Source organism: Phaethon aethereus (assembly GCF_964289735.1).
Source record: "Phaethon aethereus genome assembly, chromosome: 2".
In the NCBI taxonomy this organism is placed as follows: Eukaryota; Metazoa; Chordata; class Aves; order Phaethontiformes; family Phaethontidae; genus Phaethon; species Phaethon aethereus.
Window position 1 is genome coordinate 149838490 of NC_138582.1, and position 19169 is coordinate 149857658.

General features: G+C 42.1%; 1 protein-coding gene across 1 annotated transcript in view; it reads left to right on the plus strand.

Moving 5' to 3' along the window:
- The window catches only part of MALRD1 (MAM and LDL receptor class A domain containing 1), a 298997-nt gene that overhangs the window by 84563 nt on the left and 195265 nt on the right, over positions 1 to 19169 (plus strand). Inside the window, exons 21-22 of the mRNA XM_081996518.1 lie at positions 6762 to 6938; positions 10657 to 10834. Coding sequence (XP_081852644.1) covers positions 6762 to 6938; positions 10657 to 10834 — 355 coding nt within the window. The remainder of the gene's footprint in view (positions 1 to 6761; positions 6939 to 10656; positions 10835 to 19169) is intronic.

Sequence of the window (19169 nt, forward strand, 5' to 3'; positions counted from 1 at the left end):
TACAGGCTGCCGCCTCCCCCCCAACAATTCGTGGTGTTTTTACTGCGCCAGTTGCTCTCAGGTTATGGGACACAAACCGTTCAGGTGATAGAGCAGCCTGTCCACAGAAGTTATAGCTACCCGGGGCAGTGCCATGCCTCCAGAATTGTACAAAATCATACTCCAAAATACACGTACTTCAAGACACCAGATTCCAGACCTGTCCCTTCATCACAGAAGGGATTTAAGCTGCAGCGGGCCATAGTGTGATAGATGGTGGGACAGCTGGTGTACAGCTCCGATAGGGCTGCAGAACAGCAAACAACAGTGTCTGAACATCAGTATCCCAGCAGCAACTCTAAAACACCCTAATGCAGCTGCTACTCCAAAATTTTCTTGTAGGTATAATTAGGTCTACTAGGAATATCAAGTGTATATGGCATGTTTCTCCTGCAGATAATTACCTTGCTTTTTACCAAATTCATACAGCATGCAACATTTATTGTAACATTTTGAATATAAAATGTTTTATAAACACTCAGTTGATGTACAGTGCCTTATATTCAAAGAAGAAAAAAGAGCTAATCTGAAAATGCCTACGTTTCAAGCGAGATAGGAAAAAAAGTTTTAAAAATAAACAAGAAGAAAGTTGGAAAGTACAGAGGAGCAGAGGTTCAAAGTTCATAAACAAGAAAAAATGAGCTCATTTTCTGTCGAAAGATAAACCAAAAATACTTAAGTATAATGGCGGACAGAGCTGAATAGAAAACAGTTTGTGTTCTGTGCATTTTTTAAACGCTGTTAATATTGAGAGCGCTTTTGCAGGCACTCCCGGGTCCTGCCTCTGTTTTATTTCCCCCGCACCACTCAGCGCGGGCGGGGAGCAGCGGCGGCAGTTTAAACCCAGCGTGCCGCCATTTCAGCGGCGCCGCCGGGGCGAGGGGCTGCGGAGCGGGGGGTCGCGCCGGGGACCCTTCCTGAAGCGGCGGAACCGCGCGAGCTCCTGGCGAGCGGCAGCTCTGTGCTTCCCGCGGGCGCGGACAGGAGCGGCGGCGGCTTAAGCCTCTCGCGTGCGAGAGCAGCGTCAGGGAGCGCGAGCGACCCGGGGCGTGACGCATCAGAAGGGCGTGGCGCGGCAGTTGGCGCAGGCGGGGCGTGCAGGGAAGGCGCGCGGGCAGGACGTCTTCTTTCCCGGCGCTAGCGGCTTTCCCGACGGGTGGTCATCGCCCTCCCAGAAGAGGCCCGGCCATGGTCTGCGCTCGGCCAGAGGCCATTGCCAGAAGGAACGTGGCGACCCAGACCGAGCTCCCGCTCAAGCACGCCGCTGTCCAGGTGTCCGGCTGCAGGGAGTGCCTGAGCCTGTCACTGGTGCAGGAGGGCAGCGGAGGCAACACCTGCGTGCGGTGAGACCAGGTGAGCGACCTGCTCAGCCTGGGGGCAGAGCTGGCAGAGGCAGGGTGAGGCTGAGGAGCGTCAGGGAGTGTGGGAGGGAGGTGGATCGGTGGAGCCACACCCGTCTGTCCCTGAGGCAGAGGCAGCAGGTGGAGGCTCCACATGAAGCAGAGGATCCCCCACCCTCTTGCTGCCCGGCAGAAGGTGAGAAGCTAAGAGACGAGGGGGGGTGGAAACAGGTCCTTGCTTGGGGCGGCAGGCGAATCCCCTCCCGGCCTCCCTCACCGTCTCAGCTGCCCTTACACAACAGATACGGGGCTCTGGAACTTGAGGGCCAGGAACATGAGGGAGGGAATAGATGAAGGTCCATCCAGGGGGTTTCCTAGGGTGAGTCAGTCTGCCCCATGCATTATAGCTACTTCTGTTAAGAAAAAGAGGAGGGTAATTGTTGTAGGCAACTCCCTTCTGAGGGGTACAGAGGGCCCAATATGTCGACCGGAGCCAACCCACAGGGAAGTCTGCTGCCTCTCTGGGGCCCGGGTGAGAGATGTCACCAGGAAACTCCCTGGTCTGGTTCAGCCCACTGACTACTACCTGCTGTTGGTTATGCAGGTTGACAGTTACGAGGTTTCGCAAAGAAGTCTAAAAGGGACTCCAGAGCACTGGGGCGACTGGTAGAAGGATCGTGAGCACCAGTAGTGTTTTCATCAATCACTTCAGTGGCATGGAGGAATACTTAAAGGAATAGGAAAACACACCTGGTTAACACGTGGCTCAGAGGCTGGTACCATCAGTGGAATTTTGGTTTTTTTGACCATGGGGAGTTTTACAGGGCACTGGGCCTGCTGGCAGCAGATGGAGTTCAGCTATCTCCAAGGGGGAAAAGGATTCTTGCTTACAAGCTGGCAGGCCTCATCAAGAGGGCTTTAAACTAGATTTGAAGGCGGAAGGAGATAAAACAAGGCTCACTAGAGATGAGCCTAAGGGTGGCATGCCAATGTTGTGGGCGAAATCGATAGCCCAGCTCAAGTGCATCTACACCAATGCATGGAGCATGGGCAGGAAACAGGAGGAGCTGGAAGCCATTGTGCAGCAGGACACCTATGATGTAGTTACCGTCACAGAAACATGGTGGTGTGACTCATGTGACTGGAGTGTTGCAATAGATGGCTATAAGCTCTTCAGAAGGTATAGGTATGGAAGGAGAGGCAGTGGGGTGGCTCTGTATGTTAGGGAGTGTTTTGATTATATAGAGCTCAATGAGTGCTTATGGGTAAGGATGAGGGGGAAGACAAACATGGCAGATGTCCTCCTGGCTGTCTGTTTTAGACCACCCAAGCAGGATGAAGAGGCAGAAGAAGCATTCTACAACTGCCTGGCAGAAGCCTCACAATTGCTAGCCCTTGTTCTGGTGAGGGACCTCAACTTACCAGACGTCTGCTGGAAGTATAACACAGCAGAGAGGAAACAGTCTAGGAGGTTCCTGGAGTGTGTGGAAGATAACTTCCTGACACAGCTGGTACATGAGCCTACCAGGGGCGGTGCCTTGCTGGACCTCCTGTTTACAGAGTGGGACTGGTGGGAGATGTAGTGGTTGGAGGCCATCTTGGGCTTAGCGACCATGAAGTGACAGAAATTTCAATTCTTGGAGAAGTAAGGAGAGGGGTCAGCAAAACCACTACCATGGACTTCTGGAGGGCAGACTTTGGCCTGTTCAGGACACTGCTTGAGACAGTCCCTTGGGAGACAGTCCTGAAGGGCAAATGGGTCCAGGAAGGCTGGACATCCTTCAAGAAGGAAGTTTTAAAGGTGCAGGAGCAGGCGGTCCCGATGTGCCGTAAGAGAAGCTGGTGGGGAAGACGACCGGCCTGGCTGAACAGGGAGATTTTGCTGGGACTCAGGGAAAAGAGGAGAGTTTATCATCTCTGGAAGAAGGGGCAGGCAACTCACGAAGAGTACAAGGATCTCGTTCAGTCATGCAGAGAGAAAATTAGAAAGAAAAAAGCCCAGCTAGAAGTCAGTCTGGCCACGGTTGAAAGAGATAACAAAAAATGTTTTTACAAATATATTAACAACAAGAAGAATCTCCATCCCTTGGATGGAGGCGGGGGGGGGGGGCAGGAGCATTGTCACCAAGGATGAATAAAAGGCTGAGGTACTTAATGCCTTCTTTGCCTCAGTCTTTAATAGACAGACCAGGTGTCCTCTGGGTATTCAGCTCCCTGAGCTGGAAGACAGTGGTGGAGAGCAGAATAAACGCCGCATAGTCCAGGAGAAAGCAGTTAAGGACCTGTTACGCCACCTGGACACCCACAAGTCTATGGGGCCTGATGGGATCCACCCAAGAGTACTGAGAGAGCTGGCAGAGGAGTATGCCAAGCCACTCCCCATCATTTATCAGCAGTCCTGGTTAACAGACAACTGGAGGTTTGCCAATGTGATACCCATCTAGAAAAAGGGCCAGAAGGAGGATCCCGGGAAGCATATGCCTGCTAGCCTGACGTCCATGCCAGGGAAGATGACGGAGAGGTTCATCTTGAGAGTTCTCACAGGGCATGTGCAGGACAACCAAGGGATCAGGCCCAGCCAGCACGGGTTCATGAAAGGCAGGTCCTGCTTGACCAACCTGATCTCCTTCTATGACCAGGTGACCCGCCTAGTGGATGAGGGAAAGGCTGTGGATGATGTCTACCTGGACTTTAGTAAAGCCTTTGACACTGTCTCCCACAGCATTCTCCTGGAGAAACTGGTGGCTCGTGGCTTAGACAGGTGTATTCTTTGCTTGGTAAAAAAAGTGTCTGGATGGCCGAGCCCAGAGAGTTGTGGTGAACAGAGTTAAATCCAGCTGGCGGCCAGTCACAAGCGGTGTTTCCCAGGGCTCAGTTCTGGGGCTGGTCTTGTTCAATATCTGTGTCAACTATCTGGATGAGTGCTCCCTCAGTAAGTTTTCAGATGACACCAAGTTGGGTGGGAGTGTTGATCTGCTGGAGGGTAGGAGGGCTCTGCAGAGGGATCTGGACAGGCTGGATCGATGGGCAGAGGCCAACTGTATGAGGTTTAACAAGGCCAAGTGCCGGGTCCTGCACTTGGGTCACAACAACCCCATGCAACGCTACAAGCTTGGGGAAGTGTGGCTGGAGAGCTGCCCGGTGGAAAAGGACCTGGGGGTGCTGGTTGACAGCTGGCTGAACATGAGCCGGCAGTGTGCCCAGGTGGCCAAGAAGGCCAACAGCGTCCTGGCCTGTATCAGCAATAGTGTGGCCAGCAGGAGTAGGGAAGTGATCATGCCCCTGTACTCGGCATTGTTGAGGCTGCACCTCGAATCCCGTGTTCAGTTTCGGGCCCCTCACTGCAAGAAAGACATTGAGATACTGGAGTGTGTCCAGAGAAGGGCAACGAAGCTGGTGAGGGGTCTGGAGCACAAGTCCTATGAGGAGCAGCTGAGGGAACTGGGCTTGTTTAGCCTGGAGAAGAGGAAGCTGAGGGGAGACCTTATCGCTCTCTACAACTACCTGAAAGGAGGTTGTGGTGAGGTGGTTGTTGGCCTCTTCTCCCAAGTAACTAGTGATAGAATGAGAGGAAATAGCCTCAAGCTGCACCAAGGGAGGTTTAGATTGGATATTAGGAAAAATGTCTTTACCGAGAGAGTGGTCAAGCATTGGAACAGGCTGCCCAGAGTGGTGATGGAGTCACCATCACTGGAAGTATTCAAAAAATGTGTAGACGTGGCACTTCGGGACATGGTTTAGTGGGCATGGTGGTGTTGGGTTGATGGTTGGACTTGATGATCTTAAAGGTCTTTTCCAACCTTAATGATTCTATAGTTCTAAAATTGCAACAATGAGAAAAGTATCAAAGAGACTGTGGGAATAGTCTGCATTATAGTCAATAGCTATGGCATATTCCATCATATTTAATGCAAGTTGGATAAGGGCAAAAAAGTGGGCCTCCCATGTCCCTGCACCCTAGAATTAAGCACTAGCTGCCCAGTTGTTCTTGTTCCACTTCAAATAACCAAATACTGACTGTGGAGAGATGGTGTTGGTAAAGTCCCTCCTAAGTAATATTAAAGATGTCAAAACTTGAGCATGGTGTTTTGATGCATCGTTTGAATGGCCTAGCCAAAGGCTATTCAATGATGCTTGCTCTGGACACAATGGGATTTAATAAATTATAGAAAATGAATTATTTCAAAAAGAGAGAAAGGAGCAGATTCTCCTTTCTTCAGGTGTCGTGAAGGTTATGGTACTTCAAAATTTCTTTTCCTGTTCCAGTGGATTAGTAGCAAAGACTTGCATATGGCATTTCTATTTAAAAATTTCTCAGCAATAAGGTCCTTGCTATTATGTGATACATTTATTATATCATGCAATTATTCCTTCAAAGGGTTCCTTCCCCTAAATCTTTTGTTTGAGTCTTAGGATATTATCGGAGTATCATTCATTTGATTGGAGTATAATTCATTTGATGTCATAGATGTACTTTCTACCTTACGAAATAGAAATGGCTTCTGCTCGTGGGGAATTTATTACCAGTCTTAGTGCTCCAGGCCTCAAGGGAAAAAAAAATTCCTTGCTGTCCCAGACACATTGTATATAAAAAGTCTTCACATGTACTTTTTAATTAACTTAGGAGTATTGCTCAGGTGCATTGTACACTACAGCTGATAATTTCATTAATGATTAAATTTAAAGGAGTTATATAATGAAAATTCCTATAATGGAGTATAATAGCAGGGCTTTTCAAGAAATGAGAGTAAGCCTGAAGAATGGTGCATAGTAAAGAATAGGAGAAATGACAAAGACAATTGATTTAAAATAAGTGGTAATGAGTTTGAATGAAACATGAAGGAAGTGGTGGAACAGCATGATGACCTCAGAATCGTTTTTCTAATGATGAAAAGATATTTTTTTTCAGTGATGAGATTACAAGGTAAGAAGGCTACATAGTAATTTCCACAGTCACTTGCAGTAATCAACATGTTAAAAAAAAAAGCCATTATAATTGGAATAATCTGTTAGCCTTGGTTCACAGGGAAATTAAGTTTTTGTGATTGTTCTGTCAGTCTCTGTGACATTAGTTTTTTGAAATGACTCACTTACTTAATCCAGATTTGAAAGACACGTAAGAGGTGTAAATAAATTCCTGCAAGTGTCAAGGATTGTATGAATAGTGGTTGGCTATTATGACCAACCTAGTGCTTTTCACTGAGGAAATATTCAATTCAGTTCCTGCTGGGCAGCATTTAAGTCATTCAACCTGTCTGCCCAGGCATGTTTCCAGTAAAGCTATACCCTTGCCAAAGGGTGGGATTGGCAAGGGGAGAAATCATTAAAAAAGTAGAATGCCTTGGTCCCATTGCTCAATGTTTTGTTGGTTTGTTTTCAAAGGAAACTTGCCAACAATCTCTACAACTACTTCAGCAACTTTGGCTCCTGCCACACTCCCCATGAACAACTGCACAGAGAAGGAGTTTGTCTGTAGAGCCTCTGGCCATTGCATCCAGATGATCCAGAAGTGTGATTTTAGACCTGACTGCTCTGATAAGTCTGATGAATCAGCTTGTGGTGAGTGTACTAGATCTTGTACTTTGCTACCTTATTTGTTTGTGGCTGCGAAACACATTGCTTTAACTACTCTGTATTTACCTTTGCAATGTGCTGTTAGCACCTAGATGCTATTTTTAACGTGATTTTCCGCAGAAAAATAATAACATTTTGCTCTTAATGTGGGAATCTGAGATGTTATGCACTTTCTGCCTTCTAATGGGCTGATTCAGACTTGACATTCCAATTCAGCTTACTACTGAAGTGGGGTCGTAGTCAGAGGACTACTCCGTTTCCCAATGATTGATAGCTATACATGACAATTTTTTTAAGTGAGGAGAGTTTCTCAGATGTTCACTAGTCCAGACTGGAAGAGAGAATAACTTTAGAGCCTCATGCTTGGGGTGCACAAGTGGGAGACTTGGGTCCACTTCTTACCTACTTCAGTGAGTATGGGTTTTGAGGGTTTTTTTTATACAAAGTATTTTCATCAGCAGCAATGATTGTGAAATTCAGCCTGCTCCACGCAGAAGTGAGTTCCAGCCTGTAAATTCCTAAAGCTGTGATAGTCACATGGGAGCACTGGGACTAGGACAAGGGACAGGGTCACTACCTGTTGTCCACAGAGGTCTAAGACATTTGTTGATTGCTTCAGAGTTTCAGCAGTTCACACTATAGCATTTTGGAAGAAACTGTCAATGGCTTTGTTTTGCCTTAAAGCACAGTACTTGAAAATACTGCTGTACCAAAGCTGATTAATGAGGGGGACAGACATCTAGAGACAGTGACTTCGTCAGCCTTTGCAAGATAAACTATTCTTACTGAAGATCAAAACCCTGCATTCATTATACATTGTGTAGGGAACTCAATCACCTCTCTCAGGGCTGAGGGCTGAATGAGGAAAGTAATATTAGACTCCTTCTGTGTATTTCTTATGTGGGAGTAGCTCTGGAAGAAATTAATCTGATATATAAATAGCTCTGTGTAATTTTCTATAGTGTGAAAAAACACCAACCATTGAAATTCTGCCCTGAAAAATAAATGCAGAGCCCTTTGGATAGAACTTTATTTTTCTCCTCAGAAATTTACATTATCTTACAAAAAATATTTTCCTTCTGAGAGAGATAAGTACTGCGGAGAATACACCTTTACATATTTGCTCTGTCTGAATTCTCCCATCACTACAGCAACGATGGCAATTTATTACTCGAATGACAGTGCTGGAATAGGAGTTAAGTATGTCCTGACTGAGAGCAGAAATATGTTATCAGGAAGGTGTTTTCTCAGAGGCATTTGAAACATAATGGTTATAAAACATATTTAAAAAGGGGAATAAATGCTTAATACTATGCCACTCATCATTCTCAGTTAACATCACAAATCTTTATATGGGTAACTCATGAGATCACACTGGCTGTGTTTTGCTTCCTTACTGGACATATACAAGCTATAAATGAAAACTCCCTCCTTAGTCTACCATTTTTAGCCTCCAAGGAAGGAAGCATCAGGCACATTTTCCTAATGTACTATGATTTCTTGACTTAAAAGTTACTTCAGTTACGCTAACATTTGAGCTTTGTGGGTTAAAATAAATTCTCATTTCCCTGGACAATTCTCACAGCAGTAGCTTAGACTTGAGTGTAATAATCTGTTTCAAATTTCTGGAGAGTGACAAGACTCACCTTGGATCACTTAGACAAGATGTCTAAGAGTGCTCACAGGGCATCTGCAGGACAACCAAGGGATCAGGCCCAGCCGGCACGGGTTCATGAAAGGCAGGTCCTTCTTGGCCAACCTGATCTCCTTCTATGACCAGGTGACCCGCCTAGTGGATGAGGGAAAGGCTGTGGATGTTGTCTACCTGGACTTTAGTAAAGCCTTTGACAGCGTCTCCCACAGCATTCTCCTGGAGAAACTGGCGGCTCGTGGCTTAGACAGGTTTACTCTTTGCTGGGTGAGGAACTGTCTGGATGGCCGAGCCCAGAGAGTTGTGGTGAACGGCGTTAAATCTGGCTGGCGGCCGGTCACAAGCAGTGTTCCCCAGGGCTCGGTTCTGGGGCCGGTCTTGTTCAATATCTTTATCGATGATCTGGATGAGGGGATGAAGTGCTCCCTCAGTAAGTTTTCAGATGACACCAAGTTGGGTGGGAGTGTTGATCTGCTGGAGGGTAGGAGGGCTCTGCAGAGGGATCTGGACAGGCTGGATCGATGGGCAGAGGTCAACTGTATGAGGTGTAATAAGGCCAAGTGCCGGGTCCTGCACTTTGGCCACAACAACCCCATGCAATGCTACAGGCTTGGGGAAGTGTGGCTGGAGAGCTGCCCAGCGGAAAAGGACCTGGGGGTGCTGGTTGACAGCTGGCTGAACATGAGCCGGCAGTGTGCCCAGGTGGCCAAGAAGGCCAACAGCGTCCTGGCCTTTATCAGGAATAGTGTGGCCAGCAGGAGTAGGGAAGTGATCATGCCCCTGTACTCGGCATTGTTGAGGCTGCACCTTGAATCCTGTGTTCAGTTTCGGGCCCCTCACTGCAAGAAAGACATTGAGATACTGGAGTGTGTCCAGAGAAGGGCAACGAAGCTGGTGAGGGGTCTGGAGCACAAGTCCTATGAGGAGCAGCTGAGGGAACTGGGCTTGTTTAGCCTGGAGAAGAGGAAGCTGAGGGGAGACCTTATCGCTCTCTACAACTACCTGAAAGGGGGTTGTGGCGACGCGGGTGTTGGCCTCTTCTCCCAAGTAACCAGCGATAGGACGAGAGGAAATGGCCTCAAGTTGCGCCAGGGGAGGTTTAGATTGGATATTAGGAAAAATTTCTTCACTGAGAGAGTGGTCAGGCATTGGAACAGGCTGCCCAGGGAGATGGTGGAGTCGCCATCTCTGGAAGTGTTCAAAAAATGTGTGGATGTGGCACTTCAAGACATGGTTTAGGGAACATGGTGGCGCTGGATTAATGGTTGGACTTGATGATCTTGAAGGTCCTTTCCAACCTTAGTGATTCTGTGATTCTGTGACAAAGTTTCTGTAAAATATTCAGGAGGATTTATTGGAGAGTAAATATTCATAGCGGAAATGGAAAATAAGTGGGTTTCTTTCCCCTAAATATTCTTACAGGGGGATGCACTGCGAGTGAGGGATGGTGGCGAGCTTACTTTTCTTGTCCAGTTGCTCGGGAATGAAAACCAGAGGCACAGGCAGTTGCATATTTATTTAGCAAGATAACAATTCAGTATTTGATGCCAGTACCAAATTGCTACATTATTATGTGGCTTTCAGGTTTTATGGGGACTGCTTGCAATATTGATTTAGTTTTTTAGAGTTTTTTGGACTTTTTACACAATCTGCAATGTGTTGCTGATGTCATCAGTCTACAGGACTGAAGAAAGAACCATGCAGCAGCTGACAGTTTCGTAGCTGAGGCATTTTACACATGTTTCAGTGTTTATCACATGACAGGTGGTTAGAATGGCCTGAAAGCTGTTCAGAACATGTATGAAGGTAGATATGGAGGTGCAAAACAATGGGTATATTGCCAAAATTAGAATTTGCCTAATAGAAAAGAACATAGAAAATATAATTGATATTTTATCTATAGAGGAAAAACTATGCATGTTAGTACTGTGTAAGTATCCATGGATACTATAAATTGAATCCTTTTTATTGCCGTGTTTACTTTATCATAACATCAGTTAATGATTTCTAATTTTTATATAAACATGAAGTTTTCGCTGTTCATCTCTAAAGTTATGGAAGTCTGTGACTTTGAAGATAAAAACCAGTGTGGATGGTATCAACCAGCCTTGGAACAGATGTCAGGAAATTATTCCATCCATACCACAAACATATTCAAGTGGGAACTTGGAAGAGGGGCAAATCTCTACCCTGGGCAAGAGAAACACTGTCCATTAATTGATCATACTACGTGAGTACAATTTTTCAGGTACTTGAATCTTTCTGATTCTGCCTTGGCACGGGGGGTGGACCAGATGGTCTTCAGAGGTCCTTTCCAACCCCTACCGTTCTGTAATTCTGTGATTCTTGGAATGTGTAAGTTTAGCCACATATGTATTGTTAGGGGGGAAAAACTGCTCAGTTCCCAGTATTGAGGCAGTTTACTGATTTATTAATGGCATGTAATTAACTGAAAATCAGTGAAGTAGATATGCAGAATCAATAGCATCAATACAACAAATGAATCAAAATACAAGATGTTAATAAACAGGTACAAATTTCTAAACACCCTTGTATAAGTAATTCTCAAAATTTCAGTACCTCCCCAGAGGTACACACCAGAGAAACCTGCGTGCGCCCCCTCTCCCGGAGGACATGTTGGATATAAGCATGTTCACCCTTACAGGAAAGGAATTTTGGAGCTATGGCTGCTCCAGCTTTATGTGTACACATGCTGCTGCCTACAATCTGTAAATACATATGCCATGAGAAATCAACCCTCCTTGTAACACCCGAAACTGTCAGCCCAGCAGGTGGATGCAGGCTATCTGCAGTATCCACTGGGGACGATGCTCGCTCTGGTCTATGCAGTGGTTGTGGCATCAGCAAGATGACCTCTGGCACGTCAAAAACAGGTTTTGGCTGCTGCTGTTTCCACTCCATAATCTTTCCCCACTCTTACAAAATTTCATCCTACTTTTATAGTTCTTTTCAAGCTGACTTCTCCTTTGTTTGAAAGCCGTCTTTGTAATTCACTGGCTATGGTTTAATTTAGTTGATGGTGGTCATCATCTTTGATCAGTTTTGGGCAAATACCTTCTAAGTCTTTATTCACGCTCTGTATGCTCACTTTTCTACTAGCTATTGTTACCCAGTCAGTTTTGCCCAAGGGTGGGCAGTACAAGTTACTCCAACAATATGCCTTGTGAATTCTGCTGTCATTTAATAATTAATGAATGCAGTTCAAAATGACTGTAGGTAGAGTTAAATTCAGTTTAGTTGCTATTTTACCATTTTTCTGCTAAATAACATCACTTTGTATTAAAATGAAAAATATTTCTGTTCTCTCAGAGAAATCAAAAAGATCAGAAATCAGAGAAGATTTCTAAATTAATTATGGATTCCAGGTAGATATTGTTTATCTACCCAAAGACATTCCTTTTATTTGTCTCAAGGAGCAAAAATTAGTTTTTTTCCGTGGAGTTTTGCGTTTACCTGTTTGGGTTTTTTTTAAAGCAAAGAATATGGTTTTAAAAATTGCATTAATGCAATTAATATTCCAGTTAAAAGTAACAGTTAAGATGTATTGAAACAAAATCCCTATAGGTGACTAGCAAATGTATTAAGTACAAACAACTTTCAATGTCATACAACTTCAATTCATGTAATAAGGAAATTTCTGTGCAGCATCATTCTTCTGAACAGAAAAATACTTGCCTAGTTTTAGTGACAGGCATGTTTATTTTCTGTGACAATAGTCCAAAGAGTGCAAAAATGGACTCTACATTAAACCACTCCAACAGAGCCTTTGCTATATGCTACTAGTTTAAATATATTGCATTTACTCAGCCTGAAAGTATTTCTATCACTATAAAAGAATCATCTCAATATATTAGTTTCACTGTGTACTTCATTAAAATCACTGTATATTTAAAAAAAAAATCCAAAAAACCACACAAAAAATCCTCATTCAACAATATAAAAAAAGAATCACAGTGCTACCTAATTGTTTCAAGGTCTGTAGATTATATATATAAAAAGGAAGTGTATTCCGTAAAAAAGAGCAACTATTTATGATAAATTGGCTGTGAAATCTTTCATTGACCGCCATTTATTTGTTATATATTAGCTGATACCAGCACTGTATGTGTACTTAGTAAATCCTTTCATAGCCTTTCCACTACAGATTTGCATTGCCAAAGTGATACATGAAATTGTATTACTGTTTTTCAACATGTTTCCAGGATATAATGCAACTAGCAGTATATTGAAAAGGACTGATCAAGAGAAAGTAAATGATCCACAGAGATTGCAGTTTTCAGGCAACCCTGAAATATATTGCTGTTGTGATGATTCACATGAGATGTAATTTGGTTGTACTGTTTCCCCATTCCCTTTGTTTATTGGCCTATCAAAGAGAACGGGAGCATGATGCTTCCAAATTACAGCAGGAGATGCAGAGCAGCAGTTTTGTTGAATTAAAACCCTGCAACATTTTGTTTTATTTTCTTGTCCATTTTGCCCAAATTTCCATGGGATTAGATGAGAGAAACTCTAATACTGTAATCCTCTGTGTTTGCTTATTAAAATAAGACGTGCAGGATTATGTATAGAAATGTTTAGATTCATTCTGGTGCAAGAGTGACAGTGCAGCTTACAATGAGTTCTTTCAGTAGTAATACCTGTGAACAGTTGGAGGTTCAAATCATCTGCTTCCCATAGAATGTGTATCCGGGCTAGCCACATGTTGGCTGGTGAATTGTAAGGTGGAGGTGTGAGTCTTTGAAGCTGTAATTACATTAATTAAAAGAAAGTAATGACTTGAGAAATGGAGGACAGCACAGCTTGTATATGTACAAGCCCAAGGCTGGAGGAATAGAAGCTGGTGTGGGAGTTTGCTGTGGCAGGCTGACAGTCCTTGGCTTGAGCTGGAGAAAGGCTGGCACATGTTTCACAAAGGACTAGGTGACATTGGCATTGTGCATTGAAAGACCATTACGCGCGTATGAATGCAGAGCTCTTATGTTCCTACACTTAGCAAATGGGAATTCTCTATTGCAGTTAGGTTTCTAAATACTATAATAAGAAAAGTATCAATTTGTGTAGGCTTAAACAAGTGTATAGAATAGACACCAGCAGATGGGTAATTCAATAAATTTATTTCCATTTTAGAGAAACTAGTTAGTGATGTTGCAAATTCTTTGACGTTATTAATGATATTTGGGTACAAACATTATTTGAAAACTTTGTAAGCACTTAATTGATATGATAATTCATACCCAAATCTGTCATCAAAACTAATGAATCAAAACAAAAAAGGATGTGGAACTAAAATTCTAAGCTCACATGGTAATTATTGCTGTGTAAATAGCTCCCTTGATAACCATATATTTAACACATCTGTCTTGCTTTTGTGTCTGCTTTTCAGATGATCATTATCAGAATTTAGCACAGGAGAAATTAGGTAATATGCTTAAGCCCATCAGTTTTTTCAGCAGTCAAGAAATGTTTTAAAGTGGAGAGTCTAAGAACTTCAAAATAGGTGAAAAAAATTATAAGCCTGCAGGACACTACTCATTAAACATTGGAAAGGAGAAAGCTGAATTTAACTACTTGAAGGCACTTCTTTTTTTAATAATGCATATCACTTAGCTGATATAACCAAACCCCCAAAACATTTCTATTATATTGTATGTACAAATCGCCCTTGTTCTGTGCCATTGAGCCTGATAGAGAAGAGATAGTAAAAGGAGCATTGGAATCTACACTGAAATGCATTTTTGAGTACATGGTAAATACTAGGTAGTCTCCAAAATAGTTGAGTCCAGTTAAGGAATAGCTTGTGTGAAGGGGCCAGATCAACTATGACCTGGAAAGTGTTGTGCAAGGAATGTTGAGACAGCTTATATGCACAAAGCTTTATTTGGAGCATCCATAGCTGGATACATTGACTTTAAAGGTAAGATTTTCTTTTTGTAAAAAAACAAAGGAGATGGAGGGAAAACTGTCTCCAGTGGCCATTAAGGAAGAGAAGCAACAGGGTGTTTAAAAGATGAGGATCCTCTCCAGTAGAGCATATTTCCCCCTGTAACTCTTTTTCCATAGCAGCTATATAGTTTTCATCAGGACTGAACTGTCTCAGGATTTGTGAGGTGCAGGGGCATGAAACAAACCATAAGAAAACAAAGAGAAAATAATTGCTGCAGCAGCCTCCTAGTGCCTAGGTGGAAGGATGCAAAACTGGAAGTCAAAGGCAAACTGTAGATTTGCAAATGGGAGGATGAGAGGAGTGAAGGCCACGCCTCTTCCAGTCACTGCAGTAGCTGCCTTGTGCTACCAAAAAGGCAGCTGGAGCTCTCAGTCCTCCTGACAGTCAGCATAGGCAGCTACTTTCTTGACCATTGTAGGAGACCTTTACTGAACATACCAGTACTTAATTCTTCATTCCAGCCACCTTCTTGATTCGAGGAGTGCTTTATAGCCAAAAGCAAACCTTTCTGTTTTGATATTCCTGTTCTGATATTGGCATAGCTTTGTCCATGTGATGTTTCAATATAGCCCTTGAGACACTTGTGTGTAGACAGATAATCTCGTTCAGAGGCTAGAAGATGACTTCTTCACTTGGATTAGCCTACATGTGTCTCAAAAGTGAACATGCTCTCTCATGGAGGCAATATCTTCTCTAGACTGACTTGTGATGCAGAAGTTACAGGAAGATGCTTACAATTATCCCAGCAGATATTTGAAACACATATTCTCTTGTGAAAGTGATTCAGCCAAATATTTTTGTAAAAACAGAAATTTAGCCTTTCTATCTACCCAGGAAGGTCAAAGTAATGTACTGCTATTTTTATATTTATTATTATATTTATATTACTACAAATAAATAAAACTTGTTGAAAGTTGTGACTAGGTCATTCACAGAAAAACAAAAATGTCTGTGACGATTTATTCTATAATCCTTTTTTCTTTAATTGGGAATTTTTCAGAGAATAAGAACTCAGATAATCAAGGTTCAGAAAATGGGTTTTCCTCTTCAGTCTTTTTTGAATAAGGTGCAGTTTAGTATATGCTTGTTCTCAAAGTGGTTGTGGAATATGGACTAATTTGTGTTAGTACTTCATTAAAGTATTAACAAAGTGTCACAGGTAATCAAATGTTTTACTGTGCATGCTAGTAAATATCCAGGGTGCCAATAAGGCAAGAAACAAGACCATAGGCATTAGACATTTGATGCTAAGTAAAAATGTAGTTACTGAGGAGTTTTCTACAGTAACGTACTAAACTGTAGTGCAGAAAATTGCTAATTAAAACTAATGCTTATTGTGATTAGAAATTTTGGTGGCTTTTTAACCTCACGATTGGTTATTTGAGAAGGAAACTCATTCTTCTTGTTTCATTTTGCCTTCAACCTCACAGAATTTACGGAGATTTGACAGAATGCTAATGAGATGTGGCAGGTTCAGATGAGCCATGGAAGTACTATGAATTAATCTCAGCTCTGTGTCAGTCAGAAGCCATCAGACTAAAATCTCCAATGGAGAAAATCCAACTAACAGCCACTGACTGTTGTGTTGCACTTAAAACATGGAATCTTTCATCTCTGATGCCATTTGCTTTCTGTGGTAGTTGGTATGCTGCAATGCTTTTAAAGTACCATTGATAAATCTTGAGATTGAACAGAGATTCTCTGAGAACAATGATGCTGGCAGAAAGAAGGAAAAAAAAAAAAAGCAAAGGGGATTAGACTGGTTAATAACATACTAGTCTGTGCTCTACTGTTAACTATAAAGGTTTATTTGTTTGCAGTTAAGTTTATTAGGCTTTAGTTTTTGATCTGTTATTTCAGCTTTCTTCTATTTTAAGGTAGCCTCAAACCAATGATACTGTTTCTGCCCTTAAAGGACCCAGCACTTTCAGCAGTTCAAAAGACACTTTTAAGAGACATACCTACAGCTTAGAGGCTTAGAGATTTGCAAAATTTGCAAATGCATGGTCCATACAGAAAGGCACAATTGTATTTACAGGAGTGTGCAGTGATTGTGTTTTGTCTGAGCAAGAAATATGTTTTTTTAAACAGTTGTTGCTACTTCCAAAATATTGTTCTGCTCAGTGAGAGGAGGAAAATGTGATTCGAAGTGCTTCATCAGCTTTGTGGTTCATTAGCATTGTGTACTTTCCTCTGATTATAAACTATGTGTCAGCACGGCTCTTCTGGTGCGGTTAGAGCTGATGTGGATACACCTGCTCCAGACCAACTTTAGTTACCACTGGTTCCGATTGACGTAGTATGGGAGTGTGGCACACAGCATGGTACACAAAATTGTCCTGGAGTGCTAAGCAAAGACTTGGGTGGTTACATCTCACTCATCTCTACTCTGCTGTGATTACAGTACATCACTAAAGCACTGGATTTATGTTGATGTGCACCAGTTTTCCAGGCTGTTCTCCAACCAGGTCTGCATACTCATTTGTATTCTTTTCCCCATAGCTGAATAGTACTGCCAGATGAATCTACAAGAAGCAATTAAGATTAGTTTATAAAATGCTGGTTTCTCCTGTAAAGCCTTGTTCAGAATATATTCTGGACAGTTTATAAGTGCTTTCTGTTTTAAATTTCTTTATCAAAATTCTTATAAAGGAGATTTCTGCTTCTCTTGAACTTTTAGCAAGTGATACATTAATTAACAGAGCAATGGAACTACCATATACCTTTTTTCCCCATTAATTTCTTTAAAAACAAACCTTTAAGTTTTTGTCATGTAATCAGGACCTCTACTTTGTAGAGGTAATCCCCAAAGCAGTTTAAATGTGATTATAACGTATGGAATTATTTTTAAAGGACTGATGGACATTAACTAAAAGCTGTCTGCATTATTCCAGCCCGTTTCAATACACCACAAGAAATGCTTAATACACTGATTCTGTGATTGTCATTTTTTATATATATATATTGGTCAAGCATTGGAACAGGCTGCCCAGGGAGGTGGTGGAGTCACCATCACTGGAAGTGTTCAAAAAATGTGTGGACATGGCACTTCAGGATATGCTTTAGTGGGTTTGGTGGTGTTGGGTTGATGGTTGGACTTGATGATCTTAAAGGTCTTTTCCAACCTCAGTGATTCTGTGATATGGATGGGTGTCTGAAGAGTTTGACATATTTCATTACCATATATTTATGCTGGGCTTGCTGTTTCATTCTGTTTAGGCTGTGCTGACTACTATTCTTTAAGCAGGAATTGCTTGAAGATGCTGAAACTAATGACAACACTTTAAAATGACCCTTTTAGACGTGGAGAGTATAAATGATACCTGTGAGTATTATAGTTAGCTACAGTTATGCAGAAATGGAGGAGAAGTATGAGCTTTATGTGATGCTTTTATACTCCATAGATCTGTTCTCAATAGTATTATTTACTGTAGACAAATATGTGTGTATATCTGCTGATCTTGCTCGAGAACTTTATTCAGTGAGGTGAAATACATAGCATTAAGCCTCATAGGCTCCACATATGTCTCTAAGAAGATGCTTATTGTACTCTTAAAGACAATGGAAAGTGAAAGGAAAGGAATACTTCAGCCTTATAAAGACAAGTTTATTTAGCATGTTACAGTGTATCTGTCTATAACAGGCTTTGATGAATATTGTGCAATTCTTGTGATTATTGAGTTGAATGGATATAGATTTCATCTGAGTAAAGACTTAAGGGCATCTAGAGAAATAAGATAACAATAAACAACAAAAACTTATTGAAAGTTTTCTTATTTATAGAATTATTAATTCACATACTTTCAATCCCCTGCCAACTTTAAAAGCACTTTCTGAGAATATCTAATATTTCTCTTGTTATACCCAGTAAAAAAAGGGAAGGTTATGTGTGGTTGCAGTACAGTCTGGGAAGAATCCCACTGTAACATTGTGCATATGGTTTCTCTACCCTCCCCTTGTCCCTTTAGAACTAGGACTGTAAATTCAACTTGGAATGTCAGGTGACTCCACCAGCACTTACAAGAAATGAGCCACCTTCAGTAATGAAATCTGGAGTCTTATCAGACTTCAGGTTAATATTATCTTTCGACTTTTTCATAATCCGTTTTTTAGTGTCTGCTTATGTCGTCAGTTCAGTTGAATGTGTGTGGGGAAAAAAATCTGAAAAATACAGCTGACACTGTAATATAGATAATACACATTAGTATTGCCTGAAGCAATATATTGATTAGAAACTAAACACTAAAGTGTTTAATATATTTATAGGAGAAATCTCTGTACTGTGTGTTTAATGAAACTGAAGCAAATATAATAATTCTTTTTTAGGAAAAAAAAGTTTGTGGTTCAAAAGTGCTGAAAAAGTAATTCTACGTTTTGCACCATCCACTCAGAAAGCAAGAGGGTTCATATTACTTGTGTGTCCAATTTAAATACGTAGTTGTGAAATACTAATTACTTTTAAGAATAAGCTAATGGTCAGAAATTATTTGTAGGATGATGTCAAATAACTGATTCATTTCAAGTAATTGTAATTTTATCAAACCTAATTTTGTACGAAGAAAGAGAATGTACTCAAAGTATTTTTATCTTTGTATAT